At 47.4% G+C, this 25,333-nt stretch overlaps 3 gene segments (V, D, J or C); all 3 read left to right on the top strand.

The window, feature by feature from the left end:
* LOC109496970 overlaps nucleotides 1-25,333 on the top strand; it is a 927,213-nt gene that overhangs the window by 213,438 nt on the left and 688,442 nt on the right.
* LOC111559117 lies at nucleotides 2,638-4,247 on the top strand. The segment is given in 2 exon segments: nucleotides 2,638-3,149; nucleotides 3,241-4,247. Coding segments are annotated over 2 exon segments (684 nt in total).
* Nucleotides 8,513-10,460, top strand: LOC111559116. The segment is given in 2 exon segments: nucleotides 8,513-8,782; nucleotides 8,904-10,460. Coding segments are annotated over 2 exon segments (420 nt in total).

The following is a 25,333-nucleotide window of genomic DNA, read 5'->3' as shown; positions in this document are numbered from 1 at the left end:
GCTCCTGTAGGGGAGAGTCCTCTATGGTGAGACCTGTCCTTGAGGAGGTTGAAATGACACACAAGAAATTTAATAGTGAACATATGGGAATCAACAGAGACCTAGAAAGTCAAAAGACACGCAGGCAAAATGAGATCTATTATTTTTCTGAATTACATGGACGAGGTAGGGGGTCTAGTATTCAATGCAAAGAAATGCACATCACAGAGAGAAGAAGAAGACTAGAGTAGATGTTGGGAAAACAATGTGTGCAGGGCCCCTGGGAAATGATGGGACACAGAGGACTGTGACCAAACAGGCCTTGCTGGCCACCCCTCCCCCCACCATGGTCTCCCCCACCATGTCCATATCCTAGTGCAGTTGTCTGTGGTGCCAGCTGGCTTCCCAGAGCAGGTGCTCACACTGAATTTTTTATTCAGTTGAAGAGACATGAAGAGTTTTTCCTGTGTGTGTGGACCTTGACTGCTTTTTAACTCAAAATAATCTTCATCCCAGGGAGCCTGGGTGGCTCAGTCATTAAGTGTCTATTTCTGTTCGGGTCATGGTCTCCCAGTTCGTGGGATCGAGCCCTGCATGGGGCTTTGTGCTGACAGCTCGGAGCCTGGAAGCTGCTTCAGGTTTTGTGTCTCCCTCTCTCTCTGCCCCTCCCCCACCGATGCTCTGGTGCTCTCTGTCTCAAAAGTAAATAAACACACGAACGTTTTTTAAAAATAATAAATAAAAAAACTTCATGCCCAGTGGCTCATCGAGGGGAGGCCTGCCCTTGTGTCCTGCAGTTCCAGTAAGAATTTGCTATGGCCGAGGTCAAAGGTTGCTGTCTGCACGCTTCTCTTGGATTTTGACGGTTCCCTGTCTCACCCGTGGGTCTTTCATCTATTTTGAGTTCATTATGTTGAGTTCATTGAGTTGATTATGGTGTAAGAAAGTGGTGCAGTCGTTCTTCTGCACGTTGCTGTCCAGTTTACTCCACACCATTTGTTGAAGACACTGTCTTCTTCCCATTGGATATTCTTTCCTGCTTGGTCCAGCATGAGCTACTGTATAGTGTCCTGGACTTGACACTTTCCAGGTTCCTCTGTCTCCCCAGGAGTCATTGTCAACCTGTGCTTACCCAGCCTTCATCAGCGTCACAATCGACGAAACAGAATCCCCATGAGCAGGAAACCCAGTGACAGCGAGGGTCACTGGAGTCCCATCAGCAGGGCAGGACTTGCTTTGAACACCTGCTCTCCGGGATGGGGCTGACGCTCAGGGATCCCTGGGTGAGTCTCTGTCCCCATGGGCGGCTCACCCCCCAACCATGTCTGGGCTCCAGGTAGCGCCTGAAGCTGATCAGTGCATTGATTCTGGGACAGCAGCCTCAGTGCTGCTCCCTTGGAGCTCAAGGCCCACGGGGACACGAGGCACCCTCTGCATCCTCTCCGGGCTGGACTGTCACCCCCAGACACTCCAGTGACACCTCCAGCCAGGATAGGCCTCTGCTGAAACGTCTGTCTCAACTCAGGGCTACAGGGCCTGTGACCTCAGAGACACAGTGCCCCTTATCTCCACCTCAGCTGGAGTCAATATGGGATCTCTGAAAGAATTTTCTGGGTCAAATTGGCCTCAGCTAGTGGAATCATTCCTCTAATCAGCGGCGGCTGACTGAGCAATTTTTCTATCCTGAACACGGTGAACACAAGACACAGTGACTATTGCTTTACCCACCGGGAGAGGAGTCTGACCCCTCATTGTTCCATGCAGCAAACTCTGTGTTTGTTCATTCCACCAGAGAGATCAGTGTGAGGTTCACTGGAACAGGCTCCTCCTGGTGTTTCCTAGGGAACCATGTTGGGCTTTCCTACTTTACCTGTTAGAGCAGACCTAATATGCAGAATCTTTATTAAAATAATAAGAATAGTAATAACAATAATGAATCAAGTGATTTAAGGAAGGTATTGGCCCCTCTTCAACCAAGAACTAAATGTCACGTATTTTCCATTATGTTTTCACGCATTTGGCAACCATTATATTAAATCATATTCTGTCTGCAAGAAACATGGGTCCGGGGAAACACACTCGCAATTGAATCTGTACCTTCCCATTGAAACTGTCACTGAGTTTAAATCATTCTTTCGGAGCTGAGTTTTTGGAAAAAATGACACACATTCATTTTAAGGTAACCGTTGTCTAATAAGTGATTTACACATAAAGTCTGCAAACAGGTCCTTGTCAGAACACCTGCAGCTGTCACTCCTTCCCTCCTAGAACCTCCTGCAGGTTTGCCCTTGGTGCTCTGAGGTCAATGCCACACACAGCCTCGCTTGGCAGAGGTCTTGCAGAGTTGGGTCTATGTGCTTGCAGAGCAGATAATAGGAGGGAATCCGTGCCCACAGTGTGCGGAGGACTGTTTCTAAGCTGGTGGAAATGGTGACAGATGACCGAGGCTTTTAGGGCTTAACCCTTCTAGGAACAAACGAGACCTTCTACACAACCTGGAAAGGAGTGCTCCCCAACTCCTCAGGGCTGTGTGAACAAGTGTGGAAAGGAAGTTCCGGAAACCAGGGAGGAATCCCATAAGAGGAACGGCCAGCCCCCTGGACGGAAGGGAACACCTGTCCATGGAGACCTGTCACTGTTCTGAGCTTGATCATGATCTCAAAGGAGTGTGTCCCAGAGATGCCAGCTCAGTCTTGACCCATGAACGAGCAAGGGAGCAGTGGGGAGGCTGGAGCTGTCTCTCTGATGGGCTCTGGTCACCATGTCACACAATGGCGTGTCTGTGACTGGACACTAGGGGTCACTCAGGGCCTGGTTCTCCCGAGGGGTCAGGGTTATTGAGACTTGAATCTGCCACCTGGCACTGCCTTTGCCTTCTGCTCAGGGCTCCCATCTGGGACCTCCCCACCCCCTGGCCCCACACAGCCCCTGCCCTGCCCACCCCTGACCTCCTCAGGATGAGGGACCAACCGGGGCCTGTGAAGGGTCAGAGAGCTGGGGGTCTCATGCATGGATGGGTCCTCCCTCTCTCAGAGGATGAAGAGGGGAAGGAGGGGTTAGGGAAGGTCTGCTCAGCTGTGGGGTCACAGAGGGCAGGAGCAGTCATGAGGAACGGGCCTCCACCATGGCCTGGGTCTCTCTCTTCCTCATCGTACGTGCTCACTGCACAGGTGACTGGATGCAGAGACAGGGGAAGGGGCCCTGCTTCCTCCTCTTGTCTCTAGACCCCAGCCTCATCCTCTCTGTCTCTTCTTCTTCCAGGGTCCTTGGCCCAGTCTGTGCTGACTCAGCCATCTTCAGTGTCTGGGTCCCTGGGCCAGACACTCACCATTTCCTGCACTGGAAGCCCAGCCAACATTGGGGCCAGTTATTGTGTGTTTTGGTACCCACAGCTCCCAGGAATGACCCCTAAAGCCATTCTCCACGAGAACACTTGGCCTTTGGGGGTCCCAGACCGGTTCTCTGGCTCCAAGCCTGGCAACACAGGCTCCTTGACAATCACTGGGCTCCAGGAGGACGATGAGCCTGATGATCACGGCTCAGCGTGGGACAAGAAACTCATTGCTTATGCAGTGCCCAGTCCTTTGGGGAAGTGCAACAAAAATCTGCTGTTTCCCCAGCAATGGGGCTCTTCTCACAGCCTCCTCCCTTTGGCCAAGTCAGCTGCTTCCTTCGTTTGGTGTAAACTGTGGTGTGAGAACAATGTCAAGGAACTTAGGTTAGCAAATGATCCATATTCTATTAACCTCAGGCCCCCAAGCCTGTCCCCGGCTGGAACACGTTGTAGGAGATTCTCCTACCGGGGAGAAATTCCTGGGTGTCAGGGGCCAGCTGCCCTGGGGTCAGAGTCCGTGACAGGTCAGGACAGAGCCAAGAACAAAGAGTCCAGGTGTGTCTGAGTGTTGATACAGTGCTGCCCAGATAATGTGCATCCATAGCGCTTCCTGAACACCTAGTGTGTGCCACAAATGACTCTAGGGATGTGGGTCCCATGTGGACGTGACAGGAAGGGTCCCCATGTTCAGGGAGTCAACAGTGTCTGGGAGAAGAGAGAGGACACAAAAGCTAAACATGTTGTAAAGGAAGGTTGTCAAAAGTCCTCTCCATGAATATCCTTGATGATGAAACACATTGCAGTAGCATGGGAGTAACAAGGTCACTGTGCATGAGAAGCCTTAAAAGTGGTCATGGCCAAAGACGTGAGTAGAGTTCATTACGATGCAATTGACAAGAAAATGTGTTTATTCCTGTGACACACAACACAAACACATTTTAAAGGTAAGTAGAGAACGTTACCTAGTTATAAGCAACATGTAAGACTTCTGAAATATATAATTTGTTTTCAAAGAATGACATTTCTGATAAACATAGGAAGTATTTTGGTAAAACAAAGTTCTTGTATTCTAGGCAGATAAGGTTAAAAGTGAATAAACCTTTTGTTTCCATTTTTAATAAGAGCAGACCAATATTTCAAGAAAATTTTGACCTTTTAACCCAGAGAAAACACAATTTTAATGTTTCATCCATGCATTTTGATATGAAACCTCATTTATTTACTGAATATTTTTAAAATTTAACCAGTACTGACCACACTTAAAGTTCCTTTCCAGGTTTCTTTCCCAAAATCCTACTACAGCTTTCTCGTATACATTTCGTTCTCGATCTAAGGATTCTTTGAATAACCGGATTCATGTTAGGACAAAATTATTTTTCTTTTCCTTCAACACAAAATGTATTCCCTTTCTTCATACTTTTTCCCCTCAAAAAACACATGTCTTACTTTCCTGGAGCACGTAGTTGTTTTCCTTATTGTTTTTAGTAGCCTAAGTTATATTTATTAGAATTCCTAACTCTAGAGACCTTAGTTTTCTAGTGAAAATGAAATAGGAAGCAACTGTGAACTGTTTGCTATGGTAGTATTCTTTAGATTAGCAAATTTATGACTACCTTTCACAATTTCTAGAAACATAATATTTAAATAAATAACAACCCACGTTTACTAATGGACCCACATTTATCTTTATAGTTTTTCTGTACTAAGACAAAAGTAGATAAGCAGATGGTTCATTCTTAAATGTTTTATTATTTTATCTTATTTACCTTACAAAACATAAAGAACTACAATTGTTAGGAAGCTATACTCTCCGTAGCAATTAGTAGATTAAATGCAATCCCTATCAAATGCCCACATGCCTATTCTGCACTCAAAGAAAAGATGATCTTAAATTTCTGTGGAATTGCAGGGACTCAGAATATCCAAAAAATCCTGAAGGAGAACACATTTTCAGGACTGACAATTCTGGTTTTCAAAACTCACTGGGGCACCTGCGTGGCTCAGTTGGTTGGGCATCCAACTTCTGCTCAGGTCATGTTCTCACATGAGTTCGAGCCCCACATTGGGCTCTGTGCTGAAAGCTCGGAGCCTGGAGCCTGCTTCGGATTCTGTGTGTCCCTGTCTCTCCGCTCCTCCCCTGCTCGCACTCTGTGTCCATCTCTCTCTCTCTCAAAAATATATAAACATTAAAAAAAATTTTTTTTAGATTTCAAAACTCACTAAATCTCACTTATGAAGCTATAGTCAAGATGAATGTGGTACCTGCCTAAAGAAAGACATAGGGATAAGTAAAACACATCTCAGAGGCCAGAAACGAATCATTCATCTATGGTCAATTGATTTTCAAAAGGATGCTCAGAGAATGTACCCTGAAAAAAAAAGTTCTCTCCAACCAATGGTGCTGGGCCAACTAGATATCCACACACAAAAGTATGAAGTTAGACTCTTACCACATACTATAAACAAAAATGGATGTAAAATGGATCAAAGATCTAAATTTTAGAGCTAAAACTATAAAGATCTTGGAAGAAAACAAGAAGGAAATCCCCATGAGTTTTGAGCTTGGCAAGAGATTCTTCACATAGGATATCATAAGAAACACCCAGAAAAGGGGGGGGGATGATCATCAATTGGGCTTCTCAAATGTTACTATTTGTGTACACCCAAAGATACTATCAAGAAAGAAAATGCAACCGTAAGTACAACCACATCTCCCAGAGGCCACTGAAGGAGATAAGAAATGCTTGGGACAGCCTAGCTCTAGCCATGGGTTCTCAGTAGGACTGGGACCACCATGGTGTAACCTCTTCTCCTTGTGTTCTCTTCTTACCACACAGGTAAGGACGGTCCTCGGTGATCCAAAGCAGTTCTGAGCCTATGTCCACACCTTTGGATCAGACCTCCAAGCAGCTTCACCTCCATCCCTGCCCCATCACCCATGAGTGTGCGTGTTTGCAAGTTCTTTCTGCCAGCTTGTGCTGACTCAGACACCCTCCTTCTCCGCATCTCTGAAGAATTAAAGAGACTCATTTTCACCCTGAGAAGTGACATCGTTGTTGTTTTAAGAAATATGCATAATGGTGCCAGTAGAAGCCATGGAACCCTCTGTGGTATCTCCTGCGATTCAAGGCAGGGTCAAATACCACACCAGAGATCCCAGTGCCCTGTCGCTTTCTGGATCCAAAGATGTTCTGACCAATGCATCTGTTCTGACGTCTCTGGAATCTCGTGTGCAAGGAAGTGACTCTTAGTGTCATATATGCCAAGATAGTACCAATGCTTACACAGTGCTTTATCCATAGGGAAGTGAGAGAAATTCTCCCTCCACTCTCTAGACCTGGTGGCATCCCCTGTCAAGAGGTTCCGGGAGTGACTTGTTGTCAGATCTTCCAAAAGATTATTTGTTGTCTGGGAATAAGATGATCTGAGAGTGCCATATCCCTTCCTTCAGTTATATCTTCAGAGTGATCCTTATTCACCCTGTGTTCATATTTTTGAAGGCAAACTAGCTTGTTCAGAGTTACAAATGACTCAGTGGAGGAGAGCCTGGCTGTCTCAGTGGTTAGAGCATGCAACTCTTGACCTTGGGTTCGTGAGTTCAAGCCCCACTTTAGGTACAGAGGTTACTTAAAAACAAACTGTTGAGGGTCACCTGGGTGGCTCAGTTGGTTGAGCGTCCAACTCTTTGATTTCAGCTCAGGTCATGATCCCAGGGTGTTGGGATCGAGTCCTGTGTCAGACTCCACACTCACTTTCTCCCTTTTTCCTGTGATAGAGCTCTGCTGAACTCCTGAATTCTGTGGTGCTGGGCAGGACCTTCCCAATGAGCAGATCTGAACAGATCCCTTAACAAGGAATATAGACAAAATGACTATTGTACATGGAAAGTGATTTCCAACTTCATATGTCATTGTGGTATTACAAATTGAACAAGGATGTACCAGAGGCCTCCCATGACCATGGCTACAGTTCAATACAGTGCCAGCACCAATACTACCGAGGATGTGGGGCAGCAGGAACTCTCATTCACTGCTGGTGGGAGTGCGAAAAGCCCCATCACTGGGAAGATTCCTTGGCAGTGTCTTCCACGGCAAACAAAGCCTTAAGGATATAATGCAAAAAGAACAGTCCTACGGATTCCTCTAAATGAGGTTCTTGTGTGCAAACGAGAATATGCACCTAAATGTTTCTTGCTGTCTTTTTTATGATTGCCAAGACTCCAAAGTGATCAAGCACCCTTTAGAATGGATAAACAATATCTGCATGTCCACACATGGAATAGGATGCAGGAGAAAGAAATGAGTTATCAGGCCACAAAACACATGGATGAAACTTCCATGCATATGTGTTAGTGTCAGAATCCACTGTGAAGAGTCTGCAACAGTGAGTAGAGGGGATGAGGGGCAGGGACCCGGGCCCCAGCTCCAGGCCCTGGGTCACTGTGCATCCCATGTCCACCAGACGGCACTGGTGCTCCCCCAATCCCTCAGCTGGCAGGTTCCCTCTCCTTGTGTCTGGCAGGTGCTCTTGATGATTTGCACAGACAGGATTGCAAGTCTCCCAGAACACGGAGGTGAGGTCACAAGATGGCCTTGCAGTGGTCCCTGCTGGATGCCCAGCCCTGCTCTGTCCCCACACCTGCAGCACCCTCATCAGGGTTTGCTGTGTCTTGTCTCCCCTGCTCTGGAGGGACCCGGCATGCCCACCTTACGTGTCGTCCTGTGTGAGTGTGTGTCCCCTAGGTGAGCTCCTGTCCACATCTGGCACCCAGAGTCAGCATGCATCGTCTGAGCTGTACCATTGGGACAGATGGTTTCTCTTCCCTCTCCCGTGTGTCTTGTCCTCAGCTCCATAGTGGTTCACAGGTTGTACTGAGTCAGGACTGCATGTGTCCCTGTCATCAGACCCCATCGATGGAGGATGCCTGATGTAGAGCAGGACCTTTCTCTTTCCCTGGAGGGTCACTCTCAGGTGGTGGAAACACAGGCACCAGGGAAGCCTGCATTGGGAAAGGAGAGGTTCACCCAGACACCAGCAGGGGGCACGGTGACAAGGTCTGTGGCTTTCTACAGGAAGGGGGGTCCCTGCTGAGTAGCCCTCCAGAGTAGAAAGCCCCAGGGCTGGACCCCTTGTTTCCAGTGGGGACAGGGCAGGTGTCTTCTCTGTTCCTAGCGGAGTCCCTGAACCTGGGCCTGTATGTGGTCCCAGCAGCTGCTTCTTCCAGGTCCCCCCAGGGGGAAACTAGTGCATCACACAGTCTTCCTGTCAAGGGGCTGCAGACCTCTAAGTGCACAGGAGCTAGCAGCAGGGGTGGGTCCCATTTGCATGAGCAGCCCCTCCTTTTGAGCTCTGTGGACTGGGGATAAGAGAGGCCCAGGGCAGCCCAGCCGTGGCTCTGTGGTCTAGGAAGGGCGTGTGTCACCATGGCCTGGATCCCCGTCCTCGTCGTGCTCCTCTGCCACTGCACAGGTAGGGACAGGACCCAGTGTCCCAGGGTGGGCCTGCAGCCAGAGTCAAACCCCTGTGGCTCAGCTCCCTAATCCCATGTGCGCTGTTCCTTCTCTTCCCTCTGCTGTGTCTGTGTTTGCAGGTTCCCTGTCCCAGCCTGTCGTGACTCAGCCAGCCTCCCTCTCTGCATCTCTGGGAACAACAGCCAGACTCACCTGCACTCTGAGCAGGGACATCAATGTTGGAAGCTATAGCATATACTGGTACCAACAGAGTCCAGGGAGCCCTCCCCGGTATCTCCTGTACTACTACTCAGACTCAGATAAGCACCAGGGCCCTGGGGTCCCCAGCCGCTTCTCCGGGTCCAAAGATGCCTCGGCCAATGCAGGGCTTCTGCTCATCTCTGGGCTGCAGCCTGAGGACGAGGCTGACTATTACTGTGCAATCTGGCACAGTACTGCTGGTCACAGTGACACAGACACATGGGGAAGTGGGACAAATACCCAGCCTGCTTAGACCACTGTAGTCTGAGTCTCTGAAGTCTAATGTAAATTGAATGCACAATTACTCTACTTGGGTGTAGCTACTGGATCTGAATGTCTTTCTTCCCAGTTTCCTATCAATCCTGTGTGAACTCTACAAAAAAAAGAAAAAAAAAGAAAGAAAAATGACAACAACAATAAAGCAAATCAAAGAGAACAAAAAAGTTATAATGATGCAGAAATTTCGCCTAGTGGTTCACATGTAAAAATTAGAGCCTGTGGATTTGGCTTTTTTTATCTTCGCAAGCGTCCATCAACTTGCCTTAGTTTTCTGGTCAGAGTCTACAGACCCTCCCCCAGGCAGACAGTCCTCCACTGCATGGCCTGTGTTCCTCTAGGAGTCAGAGCAGAGGCCCTCCCTTCCCTCCAGGCTCCTGTGCTCAGGCTGAGTAGCTCTGTGTCCCAGCGAGGAGACACTAAGGAATCACGGACGCAGAGCTGGCCTGGCCCACTGGCTGGGTACCTGCCCTTCATTTGTGATGTCAGGAGAGGGTGACTGCCCGTGGGAGAAACTGTGTGTGAAAGTTAGCAAACTTCTCAGTGGGGCTTGTGAGGGACAGGAGGGAGTGCCACCATTGCAGCAAAATTCTCAGTCTGCTTGGGAGATTTCACTGACGTGACTTCCCTACAGCTGACACCATCAGGGCCCATGGGCAGCATGTGGCTGGTTTCTGGAGCCCAGAAGAACGGACTGTGTCGTCATCTCCTCTCCTGCCACATTGGGGTTGTCCGTGATCCATGCAGTAGAGGGGCTGCGGGGCACTATGTTGCATAAAGGAAGTCGATCCCATGAGCCTTTCCAGGAGAACGTCTTGTCATTTGTGACAACATGGACGAACCTGTGGGACATGACCCTAAGAGAAATAAGGCCGACACAGAAAGGCAAATGCTTTTTTATCTCATTTATATGTGGAACCTACAGGAAAAAGATAATAAAATCTCTGTTAATTTTTAGTGATGAGGATGAGTTAGAATAGGGTAACACATATAAAGATGGGAAAGAGATTGGTGTGAGTGCAACTTCCTTAACATAAGTTGGATTTTCATCTAGTAATTTTTAATTATGAAAATACACACAACAGGAAATTTACTCTTGTCATCACTTTCTTGTGCAATTCAGAGATATGAAATATATTCGTCATGTTGGGTGACCATCACGACTCTCCATTTCTCAAAGCTTTTTATCATCCCAAACAGTAACTGTGCACCCAGGAAGGGAATGGGTCAGCTGGGTGTACAGAGAAGCCAGGACCCCAGGAGCTCATGCCAATGCAGGAAGTAGCAGAGGGCAGAGGGCAGCTCCCACGGGGGCTCTTTGCTGATGTGGCCTGACCCAGGTGGGATCGTTCGTTAGGCTGTGCTTTTTACCCCGGAACGACCACGTGGGTGCACACTGCAGCCCATGGCATGGGGATCCGTGTGCCTGCTGCAGGGGGTCCAGAAACTCCAGCTTTCTTTCCCCAAATGTGTCAGGGAACATCTGTGAGAAATGAGGACCTCCTATGAGGCATCTGTTATATGATTCATGATTATTCTTGTCTGAATTCCCTGCAAAATCCATGTGGGCTCTCCTCCAGAGACTGAGGAAAGGCCTCATTTTCAGTCTACATTCTCTGTGCTTGTCAAACGGAACTTGCACTTATTTCTGGTCTTTTTATTTATATTATTTGGGTACTTTTAGCTTTATTTATTTTAAGAGAGAGAGAGAGAGACAGGAAGGAGCAGAGAGAGAGGGAGAGAGAATCCCAAGCAGGCTCAGAACCCAGCTCAGGGCTCAATCACAGAAGTGGAGATCATGACCCGAACTGAAATCAAGAGTCTGACACCCAACCGACTGAGCCACCCTATTTCTGGCCTTTTGAATCTGGAGCATTGATATATGTGTCTCTTTTTGGGCCGACACCATACCAATTATAGGTAACACAAAGTTTGATAGATGATAGAGATAGAATATACTCACGTGATCTATAGCCATGCACCGTCATTGATCTACCTCATCGAGGTCAGTGCAGAGGGTAATGGGGACTGGCCCGCCAGAATGGGAAGTGAGATGAGAAGACTGGGCTGTCCCCTCAGGGCTCCTGAAAAAGGCTGTGGAGGGGCATGCATGCTCTCCAGTCTTGACTCACTGGGCGGAAACATCCTCCCCGAGCGGTCATTGAGTCTTGGCCCCAACAACACAAGTCTCTAAGTAGTGGGAGGAGCCCAGGGTGATTCATGCTGAGGAGGCCCTGTGTCTGCAGCAAGGACTGAGGTGTGGTGGCACCTGCAGCACAGGAAGAAGCCCTGAGGGAGGAGAAGATCTGGCCCTGTGTGGGGGTGGACAGTATGCCAGGCTGACTGAAGTCCTTAGTGCCCTGGTGTCTCTCTCACAGCTCCAGGATGTCCCTTCCAGTCATGGGTGCGGCTGGACACTGAGACAGCAGGGGGCGCTGTGGGCCTGTCCCTGAGGGGTGTGTGTGGGGGCAGGGGTCCCAGCTGAGCACCCAGGCCTGGAGCCCTGCCTTGTGCCCCCTGCAAAATTGTGCCTAGAGGAGTTTCCCTAGTCCCACCCCACACTCAGCTGTCACCACATTCAGTCCCAGGGGAGGGAGAGATTTGCATGAAGGCTTCCCCTCTCTCTTCCAGGAAGGGAAAGGATAAGAGAGGTTTGTGCAGGTCTCTCCCTTGAGGGCTCAGGACCACAGCCTGGGGTGTCTCCACCCTGGCCTGCACACCTCCCCTCCTTACCTTCCTTTCTCTCTGCTCAGGTTACTGGCTGTGGAAAGCGGAAGAATTGCTTCTGGGGGACCCCTAAGTTGCTTGTTTCCCCCATTTTGAGAACACACTGTGGGTAATAACCTGATACTGACCTGTGTCTCCACTGCTGTGTTGCTGGGTCCTGGGCACTGTCTGTGTTGACACAGGAAGCCTCTTTATCAGGGTCTGTGGGCTAGAAGGTCACCCTCAGCTGCACTGGAATCAGCAACAATGTTGGGTCGTATTAGGTGGGCTGGTACCCACAGATTCCCCACCGTGTCCCCAAAGCTGAGATGCTCAGAAGCACTAGGCCCTCCGGGATCCCAGCTGGGTTCTCGAGAACAGGGCCTCTCTGATCATCTCGGGCCTGCGGCCTGAGGACGAGGCTGGTCATTACTGACCCAGTGCTCTAAGCCCGTGGGCAAATGATACAGCAACGTGCCCCAGTTTCCCATGGTCACTGCCAGTGACAAATAAACAGGGAGACCGTGGACACCCTGGAGGGTCTGAGGGTCTGACTCTCTGAGCACAGAACAACTATGAAGAGTCAGTGACAGTAGCTTCCCCTCGTGTGGTTTTCTTCTAAAAATAAGACAAATCTCTTAAGATAATTTACAGGCATAAAGTGCGGTCATTTAAATGGTACGATTCAGTGGTCTGTAGTATGTTTCCTGAGTTTGGCAAACATCATCAGGATCAAAGTGACAACATTTCCATCACCTGCAGAAAAACCCCTGACCCCCGAGCAGTGAGTCCATGGCCCCCCTGCATCAGCCCTTCGGAGCCAAAAATTCCTTTCTGTCTGCAGTGATTTTCCTGTTGTGCACATTTCGCAGGTGCCGAATCACACCACGTGCCCCCAGAAGCACACTTTTCAGTGGCATCAGCGTGTGCATTGTTGTAGGGACATCACAGGCACCATATTTAAATACAGGGAACGATTCATCGTTTCATCTAGAGACGGGTTCATCTTGTGCCGGGACACACGGATCTATCTAGATGGCTGCAATTTTAATAGAGGCTGTCGAAATAACATAATTATTTTCCATGATGGTGTGTAATCACAGATTCTTTTTTAAAAGTTTATTTTCTGATGGCTATTGTCCCCCATTGTCATTTTTTATTTTGTAGATTTCTGCATATTGCAATTTTGTTCAATAATTTAGCCGGTGTTGTTTATTATTATGAAAAATAATATTATGTGTTACGGTCCATATTTCAAGTTTTTGTCTCATACATTTTTCCTTTCCTTGTGGTGGGGTGTGGGCTCTGTGGCCTTTCTCTTTTTCCCATTCCCTCATGCCCGGCAGACTCTACATGTCTCCTCCCCACTCTTTTTCCTTAGTGAGATGTTTCCAGAGCGTCCTTCCTGATTTGGGTTTCTCACCCATCTGCCCACAGCACTGCATCTGAGACCACCCGTTTCACTATTGCTCGCCCTGGATGCCCGTCCTGTGGTCAGGGCTTGGGTCTCTCCACTTGCTGTCCTGTGTCTTCACTCTCAGGGGCTTTTTCGAGTGATGGTGGTTCAGACCCAAAGCTAGCTTTCCCCTTCTGTCACCCCAGCCTTTTCGGGAACTGACTTCTCTTTCCACTGATACTCATGATTTGTGGTGTAAGCCTGGGCGCGAGGCCACCAGGGATTCTTAACAACAGATACCTTTAAAATTATTTCATTTTTTTCTAACTTCCTTTGATATAAAGGGTGAAAATGAGTAGACAAAGATAATTTTAAGAAAACTGTTACTTAATATTTTCTGAAATTTCTTATTAATAGACTTAAATGTCACTCAAACCACAGGTAGAGAGTAGAGAGAAGAAGGCAGGTTTCCAAGTTAAGGGATGAAATATGTTACTTAGAAGTGTTGGAGCTACTTTGAGTTCACTCCTTGGTGAGGTACAGGCAGAGGCTTCAGCAGATGCTGTCACACAAAGGAAACTTTATTTGCCACAGATAAGGGGATCAGGGACAAGAATCATCAAAGCTGTGTCTCCCTGAGTGGAGGCGAGTGGGTTCCTTTCATTCAGGGTTAGGATGCATACCCAGAAAAGGGAGTTTTGTCATCTTATGCAAGAGTGGGCATGAGGTTGTGCAGGAATATGGAGAACAGGAGCTTGTGTCCCCATCATGTGGTAGGTTAATGAAGCTTGTCCTCCTCCTAGGGCAGAGACTTAAAGTTATAAAGAGGCAGAGGTCCCTGGAGGACACTCCCTGGTCCATCTGCACTGGTGGAGCTGTTGCAGGAGATAAAACTGGTCTAGGCTCCCAGGCTCTTTCTGCTGTTTGCCTCTGAAATAGATGAACTTCCTGTGAAAAGAAGGGGTATCAGTGGGGGTCCTGCTGGTGACTGTTTTAACCTCATTACCCTGTGGGGCAAGGTTTCAATCCTGCAAAAACAACCCAAGCATGTGCTTTAGGTCAAAGTTTACTTTTGTTCCTGCACTGGGACTTTTCCTCTGGGTCACTGTCTCTGAAGCTCTCAGGCTATTTCCTGGCCTGGTGGAGACTGGTAGTTTGGCATCCCCTTTGTTCTCCTCAAACCCTGAACTCCTGACCTTGTTGCATTTCTGTTTTCTTTTCCTCCCAGGAAAGTGCTCGGTATGGGTGTTGGGCAAGTAGAACCTGCAGGGCACTGACCACAGAAAATAGCTGGGGGCCTCAAATGAGTGCTCTTGGGGCAGGAAATCTGTTTCCTCTTTATATACAGAGATTGTTTTCCCACCTGGGGACCCCTTTAGTTCTGCTTTCAGACGGCTCAGGGTATTTAGTTTAAAAACATGGTGCTAACAAGCGGCCCTGGGCGGCTTAGTCAGTTAAATGTCGGACCTCAGCTCAAGTCATGATCTCCTGGTTTGTGATTTCAATTCCCAAGTCCACCTGTGTGCTGTCAGCAAGGAGCCAGCCTAGGGGCTAAGGCAGACAGGGGGAACAACCTCAGGGTTAACAAGGCACCTTTTCTTTTGTTAACCATCTCTGCTCTGGGCTGCTTTGCCTGCAGTGCAGCGGTCTGTAGCTCAATTTACCTGTTTATCTAACTTGGTCCTTTCCTCCAGTGAAAGCAGTTTTTCTGCTATAGTACTAAGTTCGAGAGTGCTTCTGCCTTGAACGTCTAATCTGGCTTACCTCATTTACCTTTGTATGGGGAGGCTTTGTGCCTGTTCTTATTTTAGGCCTTTTCCCCTCCCTCTCTATTCTGGGGGCTCTGCAACCCCTTTCTATTCTGGGGTGCCTTTGCAGCTCCCTATTCTTGGGATGCCTTTACATCCCCCTAGTCTTGGGGTGCCAATCTGGTTTGCCCAAACTCAGTTGCCGGAGTGCAGCTCTAGCAGATCCAGGGGTTCCCGAAGGATGAACGGCCTTGGCGAAAAAGTGAAAATAAAACAAAACTAAAATAAAAAACTAAAATAAAAACAAAAAATAAAAATGGACACAGACAACAGCAGTGTGTTGAACCGGCCGATTTATTGCAGTAAATGTGGAATTATATACGTTAGTGATTTCCTTGTAGCATACGTCAACTATGTTTTTCTAACATTACCTAATTTTGAAAATGTTCCTATGTGTAAACAACCTTTAAGAAACAACATGGTGATTTTGCCGTAACTTTCCCGCATACCCTTTGATTAAAGATTAATTTCTTACATTATTCCATTATGCATCTGCGTTTGTGTATAATCTACAGAGGATTTGCTTAGCTGTTCTCGTGAAAGGCCCTCCATTTCTTAACACCTCAAGTGGAACAGTTATAGGGACATGACCTCCTAACCACATGAGGCCAGAAGAACAATATGTTTGCCTCGGTCCGAGGTGCCAGAAAGGGGCTGAAAAAGCCTTAGAAACCCATGCCTCATACATTCTCAGAGAGACAATGCACCTAGGAACCAATGAACCATTCTGTAGCTTAACCGACTAGGTTCAGTCACCATCTGGAATGCCTCCGGGGGGCCAGGTGGGCCTAGGGGTTGAAGTCACCTGTGCCTAGAGATACACTCCTTAGTTGCCGGAGTGAGGCTTTCAGATCCGTATGTCTCTCCTTACAGGCCCTCTTTGCTGGCAAATGCATGAGGCTAACCTTCCTGCAAGTAGAGGAGTCTCCATAGGGGATGGCAAGGGCTAACCGTAAGGCCGCCCTGCAGTCACCAATCCGTCCACAGCCCGGGGCCTGCCACGCAGGTTAGGAGAGCTCAGCTCCCAGCACTCAGTTGTGAGCATTCTATGGCGTTGTATTTCTTTATGCCTTGTTAGCCCCTTGGTGTAAGCCCGGGAGACTCCTACGCTTATGCCCCACAGTGAACATCTTCTTTTGTCATCAATAAGAAAACAAAACATAAGCCTGTTCACAATTAGTGGGTGACGCCATGAAACTTACATTCTAGCTTCTATTTTCCAGTGTGGAGTCTGGGTGGAAGATACTTTCTCATTTCAAGAAGATTGAAGAAGTCTGATTGTGCACTGTAGATAAGGACAGCCCTAACAATGGACTACAGAGAGGAATGTGAGAAATGAAAGATCACAGGGTGTCTCACTTGGGATGCCCTGGAGAGAGTCTCATACATTCACAGCGGGAGCAGCCATCACGGCCATGTGCACCTGCAGCGAGTCAGCTGGGGGACTCAGCTGGAGAGGGAGCAGTATGTGGATTTGATGGGGTGGGTGGTCAGTGAGGTGGGTGGGACTAAACCTCGAGGGGTATGTGGGATGGATTGTGATCATGCTGATGATGACCCAGGATTTTAAGAAAGTGACGAGGGACAGGGAGTATAAGGAAGTGAAGAAACCAGCAGGAAAAGGGAGAGAGAAAATGCCATTTCTTCCATGTCATAAGTATCCTCTCACCCACCCTCATATTGGACAAGAGGGAGTGGTATCTGTCTCACCAGGCCTCCTGCCTTGTCTCCTTGACACCAAAGAAGAAGTAGAAATAAATCAGTTGCGATAATAGCCAAAGTATTAAATGACAGCTGAGGGGCCCCTGGGTGGCTCCGTCAGTTAAATATGTGACTTCGGCTCAGGTCATGATCTCATGGCTACTGAGTTCAAGTGCCATGTCGGGCTCTCTGCTGACACCTCGGAGCCTCCAGCCTGCTTCCCATTCTGTCTCCCTCTCTCTCTGCCATTCCCTCACTTGGGTTCCATCTGTCTCTCTCTCACGTATGTATAAACATTAAAAAAATTAAAAAAGAAAGACCGATGAAAGCGTCTCCCTCACTCTCTCAGGTAGGATGAATTCTCTTCCACTTCCTGCACAGCTCAAGACCTATTTGTGCTCATGGAAAAGAATGAATGGGTATATGAATGAGAGTGATAAAAGTTTTCAGAGAACAAAATATAGAAGAGTACATCTTCAGTTTGGTAAAGAAAACTATAAAACACCTTCCCTTCGGTGAACACACACAGAGACGAAGCACTGAAATCTTTCCCACCACGGGTAGGGAGCAAGGCCACCATGTCCTCTCTCAACACTGCTGTTCCACATAGGACTGGATGTGTCTGTCAGAACCATAAGGCAAGACAAACATGAGAGGCATTCCGATGAGGAAGAACAAGAGACAATTGTCCCATTACAGGTGAGAGAATGACCTACAGGAAAACTACAAAGGAAGCTACAATGGAGTATGCAAATATATAAATTCAAAGAGTCATAAATAATTTTGGAAACATTTTAGAATAAAGATCAACATAGAAAGATCATATAGATGTATACATGCTAGCAATAAACAGGTGAAAATTAAAAAATCTTAAAACCACTCGATGAACTATTTAGGGGCATATTTCACAAAACAAGTATAAGCCACAGGTGCTGAAATCTGGACAATGCTGGTAAATGTAATCAAAGTGGATCTAAAACAAGGAAGGATAAGTTCCGTTCATGGATTAGAAGACTCATTATAGTAAATATGCCAGTTCTTCCCAAATTGGATAAAAGTGTAATTCAGTTCCTGTCCTAGCAAGTCAGGGTGGTATGGATAGAGGATAGACATATTGGCCAAGATAACAGAACATAAAACCCAGAAAAGGACCCACAGAATGAAGGATAAACACTTCTTTTCTTTTACAAAGTATAAGAAGCCTTTCCGAGGAGAAAGGATGGACTTTTGGACAAATGGCCACAGAACAGTTGGATATCCTGAGAGAGAAATGAATCATACTTGAAACTGACTTTATATATATTAAAAAATCACTAAAAGGATTATAGACATATCTGTAAAACATAAAGCTACAAACATAATAAAGGAGAAAATATTCAGGATCTAGGGTTTCTATAAAAATGTTTAAATAAGACACTGTCAGGCTAACCCATGAAAAAACAAAAAAAGAAAAACAAAAAATGACACTTGCTAAATAGGACTTCATCAAATATAAATTCGTTGTTATTTCCTTTTTTTTTTTAATGTAGTAAGCCAAGGAAATTACCTAAAAATATAGAAGATTAACATAATACTCAATTTAATGGACAGTAGCTGGAGTCCATTGCTTTAACGCACAGGAGTTTTCAAATATTCACGAGATAGACATATTCTCAATTGTAGGCCAGAGGAGGGACGTGAGGTCTGGAGTATCTTCTGCAAAGAACTGGCAACTTACCATTTAATTGAGGTAAATGCCTCCAAATCCTATGGACTAGGGCTTCTTTGGAGAGTGAAAAATACTACATTGAACATGGGCAGCACTATAGGGTCACATTATCCAAGATTCAGCTCAATGATGTGCGAACAAACAGAAGTGAGGAAACCCGCTGGGCTCTCAGGGCTGTGGGACACAGTGGGCTGGGTGCCTTTCAGCCAGGAGGGGGCGCTGTGGGACTGCCCTGTCTCCCTACACAGGGCCTCAGTGGGGACCATTCACTAAAAGGAACCTGGGACTGGGGACTGGGCCCCATACTTCCTGAGGGAGACTCAGCAGCTGTGTCCTTTCTGGTGTGGCAGAGTCCCCACTTGAGCAAGGACATGTGTATTGCCTCAACAGGTGCTTCCTTGCAGGGGTCTCCCCAAGGGTGAAGCCAATCTCCATCATCCCCAGTATGTGACGTGAGGTGGCAAGAGTGACAGCTGACAAAGATTTTCAGTGTGGAACCCTGTAGGAATGCACACGAGGGATGTGGGCTTCTACCCACAACCTGGAGAAAAGGTGTCCCTGTGTCCTCAGTGCTGAGGGAGCTTCTGGGAAAGGAAAACTCTCAGACCAGAGAGGAAGCAGGGAAGGGGGAAGAAGTTGGCCTCCTGCACAGAACCGGCCATGTGTCAATGTGGACCCATCGCTCTGTGGCCCTGATCCTCATCTGTGTGGTTGTACAAGAGTCACCACGTCAGTGCTGCCCCATCAATAATAGCCAAGGGCGCTGTGGACAGACTCACTATGCGGAGCCAGAGGAGAGCACAGTGTGTCCTCAGGGGATGGGAGGCCACACAGAGGACACCTGGCCTGTCCCGAAGGAAGGGGATGGTGGACAGAGCAGTGGGAAGGCAGGAACTCTGATGAGATCTGCTCACCATGTCACATATGCTGTGTCTGGGCCTGGACACCAGGGGGTGGTCGTCACCTACTTCTGAGGGGCAGCCATGATTAGAGCTGGGACCTGTATGTGGACAATGCCTGTGCCCTCTGCTCAGGACTCCAAACTGTGACCTCCCCTCTCCTGGCATGGCCCCAGAGACCACCTCTCCGTCCAACCCACCTGACATCCTCAGGCAGAGGGACTTGACCCAGGGTCAGTGAAGTGTCAGAGAGCTGCTGGTCTGATTTGCATGGATGGGCCCTCCCTCTCTCAGAGGATGAAAAGGGGAAGGAAGGGATTAGAGGAGATCTGCTCAGCTGTGGATCCACAGAAGGCAGGGTCGGTGATGACCTCCACCATGGCCTGGTTCCCTCTTCTCCTCACCCTCCTCATCTACTGCACAGGTGACTAGATAAGGGAACAGAGGAAGTGGTCCAGGGAGGACACGTGGGCCTTGGATTCTCCTCTGGTCTCTAGATCCCAGCATCATGCTCTCTTTGTCTCTCCCCTTCCAGGGTCCTGGGCCCAGTCTGAGCTGACTCAGCCGCCCTCAGTGTCTGGGGGCCTGGGCCAGACGGTCACCATCTCCTGCGCTGGAAGTAGGAGCAACATCGGTATTGCTGGTGTGAACTGGTACCAACAGCATCCAGGAAAGGCCCCTAAACTCCTCATCTATGGTAGTAGCAATCGACCCTCAGGGGTCCCTGACAGATTTTCTGGTTCCACGTCTGGCAACACAGGCTCCTTGACCATCACTGGGCTCCAGGCCGAGGACGAGGCTGATTATTATTGCCTGTCTGTTGACGTTATGCAAGGTGCTGACACAGTGCTCCAGGCCTGTGGGGAAGTGAGACAAAAACCTGCTGTCCCCACTGCAATGGGACTTCCTGTGAAGCTCTGACTTTTTGGCCAAGTCAAGTACTTCTTTGTTTTTTTCGTGCAAGCTGGGGTCTGAGACCCTTCACAAGCAATATGTCTACAAAATCTTTCCACATTCTTTGCAATTCCTCCTTGAAGCCTGTCTTTCGGATCAATATACTGTGTGATTTTCTCAAACTGAGCACATTCCTGGGTGCCAAAGGCAGGCTGCCCTGAGGACAGGGTCCATGACAGGTCACAGCAGAAACAGGAACACAAATCCAGCTCTGAGTCAGGACACATCGGAAGTGTCCGCTATGTGTCCTGGTAACAAAAGCTCCCACTAATTGCCCCTAAATCCTCATCTATTATGATAGTTGGATCCATTGTGGATCCTGATTCCCTCTTTGGCTCCATGTCTAGCAACTCTGGCTCCCAGATCTTCCCTGGGCTGAGGGCTGAGGGCTGAGGAGGAGGCTTCTGGTCCTTGCCCCTCCTGGGGCAGCATTGTGGGCTCACACAGAGTCCCAGGCCCATGAGAACTGAAAGCAGAACCCCTTTCTCATCTGCTGGGAGGGCGAGGCCCCAGCAGCTGCTCAGGTTCAGCCTGTGACTTTTGCTTCTGATGCTCCTGCTGCTGCCACCATGGGCCCCGGTGCATGCAACAGCACCACCTGGGAGTGAGGGCTCCTCCTTCCCTTCTGTCCCCAACGTCACTCACAGCAGCCCCTTCCTAGACAGAGGGTCTCAAAGGACACAGAAAGCTCATCTCGCCCATCATGTTGAGACACAAGGTCTCTAAGTTCATGGACTGGGGGTCGTAGGTCCAGTGTTCTCAGCTCCCACCTGACTTCTGAGGAAGCCAGGGTCTCCATCCTTGGCCATTTACCTATTTCTAGAAGTTTCCAGCCCTATGTAATCCTTGTATTAGTAGAAAGAACTGTTCTTTTCACTCTTTGGGATGACTTCTTCTCTCCCTGCAGCACCAGCCCCAGAGTATATATGACTAAATCATAAACTTTTGTCTTTTGAAATGAGTCCCTGTCCATTCCCATCAATGCTGAGATCCAAGCAGTGGTTTTTCTTATTCACTTGCATTGCCTAACACTTACAGAAAGATGGTGAATAATAATGGTGTCTAGGTCACGTTAGCCTTTTCATCTTGTAGAAATACCCTCCCCACCCTCATCTCATTATCTAATTTTCTGGGTGTGGGACTGAGTTCTATATGTGTGGGAGACTGTGTGTTATCTCAGTATACATTTTCTGTCTGTGAATGCCGAGGGGGTTGTAGACAACTGAAACTATGATCTCTGAAGGCTGTTACCGTATTTTGTGTATTTTGCTAGTGGTTTATTTACTTATTTATTTGTCTATTTGCATCTAAATTAGTTACCGTATAATCCAATAATAATTTCAGGAGTAGATTCCAGTGATTCATCCCCTATGTATAACACCCAGTGCTCATCCCAACAAGTGTCTTCCTTAATGCCTCTTACCCATTTAGCCCACGCCCCCCCACAACCCCGCCAGCAACCCTCACTTTGTTCTCTATATGTAAGGGTCTCTTTATAGTTTGTCTCCCTCTTTGTTTTTATATTAATTTTGCTACCCTTCCCTTATGTTCATCTATTTTGTATCTTAAATTGCTCATATGAGTGAAGTCATATAATATTTCTCTTTCTCTTCCTGGCTAATTTCACTTAGCATACTACACTCTAGTTTCATCCACATGGTTGCAAAAGGCAAGACTTCTTTCTTTTGATTGCCAAGGAATACTCCATTGTGTGTGTGTGTGTGTGTGTGTGTGTGTGTGTGTGTGTATATATATATATATATATATATATATATATATCACATCTTCTTCATCCATTCATCTGTCAATGAACATTTGGACTCTTTCCATACTTTGGCTATTGTTGATAGTGCTGCTAGAAACATTGGGCTGCCTGTGCCCCTTTGAAACAACACACTTGTATCCCTTGGACAAATACTTAGTAGTGCAATTTCTGGGTGGTAGGGTAGTACTTTTTGTTTTCTGTACATACAATACCCAGTGCTCATCCCAACGAGTGCCCTCCTCAATGCCTATCATCCATGGGTAGTTCCATTTTTAGTTTTTTGAGGAACCGCCATACGGTTTTTGAGAGTTACTGTGCTAGTTTGCATTCCCACCAGCAGTGCAACTGAGATCCTTTTCCTCTGCATCCTTGCCAATATCCGTTTTTGCCTGAGTTGTTAATTTTAGCCATTCTGACTGGTGTGAGATGGTATCTCATTGTGGTTTGAATTTGTATTTCTTTGATGATGGGTGATGTAGAACCTTTTTTCATGTGTCTTTAACCATCTGGATGTCTTCTTTGGAAAAGTGTCTATTCATGTCTTTTGCCCATTTCTTCACTGGAATATTTGTTTTTTGGGGGGATGGCTTGGTGTTTGAGGGCATGTGGGAAAGGCTGGGGCAATCCTGTTTGTCCCCTGCCATCAGGGACACCATTCAGGGCCTCCAGGTTTCAGGCATCAGTGTGCTCACTAGACGATGTTGACCTGCCAGGGCCTGGGGATCATCAGCACCCAGACCACCTGTATCTCTGGGTTAGTTCATTAACTCCTCCTCTGTGTGCTACCACTTGCGAAAGCCTTGGGCAGGGAAGCTGGATAGACAGACAGCAAGGGTTCACTTGAGTGCAGAAATTCCACCCCCATGGAAGTGTCTACAGGCTGGTCCTGTAGAATTAGCAAGTAAACATGGGTAGCATTGTTGTGACTATAATTGTGGCATATCAATATATGTGTATTCACAATGAGTAAAAACCATTTCAGGTTTTCGTGTAGGTATGTATATTTTCCGTGTTTCCCTTCCAATTCCATTGGGAGATGTTGGATTCATGTGCTCATTGGTCCATCAGTTTGGCTCTGAGTGGATATTCACTAGAGTCACCTGCAACCAGCCTCCTCTCTTTTTCTGGCCTTGGCACATGCCCTGTTCTCTGACCCACGGGTCCCCCAGCTCTCTGCAGGGACACCACTTGACTCACCATATAGTCCCCACTGTATGTACCACAGCTCTGATGGAAGTTCTTTGTCCCAAATTTCCATGCACTTTTTCCCAAATTTCCACATGAACTTGGGCACTGTCTCCATATGTGCCCCAACGACACCCCTTCATCTTCTTTACATTTACCACATGCAGTGCCTGCAAACACAAGACACACTGTGCGTTCCAGGGATATTTTGGGCAGATATGGATATTTTGAAATAAATCATAGTTTTCCACTGAGATACATTTCCAAATGTGAAAGTGTCATCATTCCATTAAGAGACCTAGAAAGCCCCTTTCTTACTCCACTCTGTTGGGTCACGACGTCAGTAAGACTGCTGCCTAAATGAACATTCTGCTTGGAGTGTAGAGGGGACCACAGCAGCCGGAAGACATGGTGCTGAGGGCAGCAGGGGAGCAGTGTGGCAGGGGCCTGCAGAGGGGAGGGGCTGATCCAGACAACTGGGAAACCACTCAGCTGGTGGGAGGGGCAGGAGGCAAACAGTATCCTCACTGATGTGTGACCAGCTTCCACCTGTGAGCTCCCATTGCTCTGTGACCTCCTGGATCTGGATGCTTCACCACATAGAGTCAAATGTGGATCATGTCCTTTTTCTCTATGGCATCTGGTACGTTTGAGGCTGATGGACAACGACCGGCTCAAATGTATTTCCAAGGAGGAAGTGGGCTCTCAGGAGAGTCTGCCCAGAAGATAAGAGAGCTTGTGGATAGAATCCCCGCATGGAACCTCAGAAGACAGAGCTCTGTGGGGTCTCCACCATGTCCTGGAGTCTCTTCTTCAAACCTTTAAACAGGAAGCCTTTGCCAGATTTTACAAAAGGAGTCCCTGAGATCACACAGGACCTGCCCTTTCCTCAGCTCATCAAGGAGCAGGTGCAGTGACATCAGACTCACAATCCATCTGTTGGTAAACGGGTCACTTGAGCCAAGGTCCCCAATTTCTGCACTGAAAACCTCTGCAATATGTGCTATTGTGGGTCTGGGGCAGAAGCCCCATAAATGTGATGACTGACATCATGTAGAATGCAGCCAGCATGGGAGGAAATAATCACTTCAGATCCAGGGTCACTGCCCCACACTTTGCACAGGGCTCTTCACCCAGTCAAGTGGGACAAGACCTCTCTCTGCTGCCCTTGTTCCACCCATCTTGTCTCTGTTACTTAGTGTCACCAGTACTAGTCACAGTCAGCGACTAGTCCTCACTGAGGAGATCTCTGCCATCACGGCTACAGCAACACAAGCCAACCTAAGGCCATGACGGCCATCTGGATATTCAAGAATGACCACTTGTCCTTTGCCATCAATGCTAAGTAATAACCACTGATTTTGGCTTTTCAATTACATTTTCTAACTATTGAGGAATAATTTAAAAATCATAAAAGTTAAGATCTCCTTTACCTGTTTTTGATCTTTGTGGAAATCGTCTCCTCACTACCGCAGGAAGTAAGATGTGGGCCTCAGGACTACATCATCAGTGTGTGCGAGAGTGTGTCTTTTACCATATTATAGATGTATCTGATTGTATTTTTATGTGGGTGTTATTAGGATATGGTGTTAAATGTGGTGAAAGACCCTTTTGAGACGAACTGGGGCCATATGGTCATATCTCATGATGTAATAATATGGTGTGTAATATAAAACTCTTTCTTATTATGTAACTCAACTTGTATCATTGGAATAAATCACACTTAATGATAGTATTTCAATTTATTAATATGGTATTGAGGTCTCTTTGTTAATATTTTGCACCCAACAAGTCTATCAATATTTCATGATACTGTTCTACTATTTTCCTTTTTGTAAAAGGTATTTTGAAGGTGTATTTCTGAGTTTTATAACATTTTTAAAAGAAGTAAGAAATATTCAATATCGTGTT

This window comes from Felis catus, chromosome D3 (genome assembly GCF_018350175.1).
Source record: "Felis catus isolate Fca126 chromosome D3, F.catus_Fca126_mat1.0, whole genome shotgun sequence".
Lineage (NCBI taxonomy): Eukaryota > Metazoa > Chordata > Mammalia > Carnivora > Felidae > Felis > Felis catus.
This window is presented reverse-complemented; position numbering and strand designations above follow the sequence as displayed.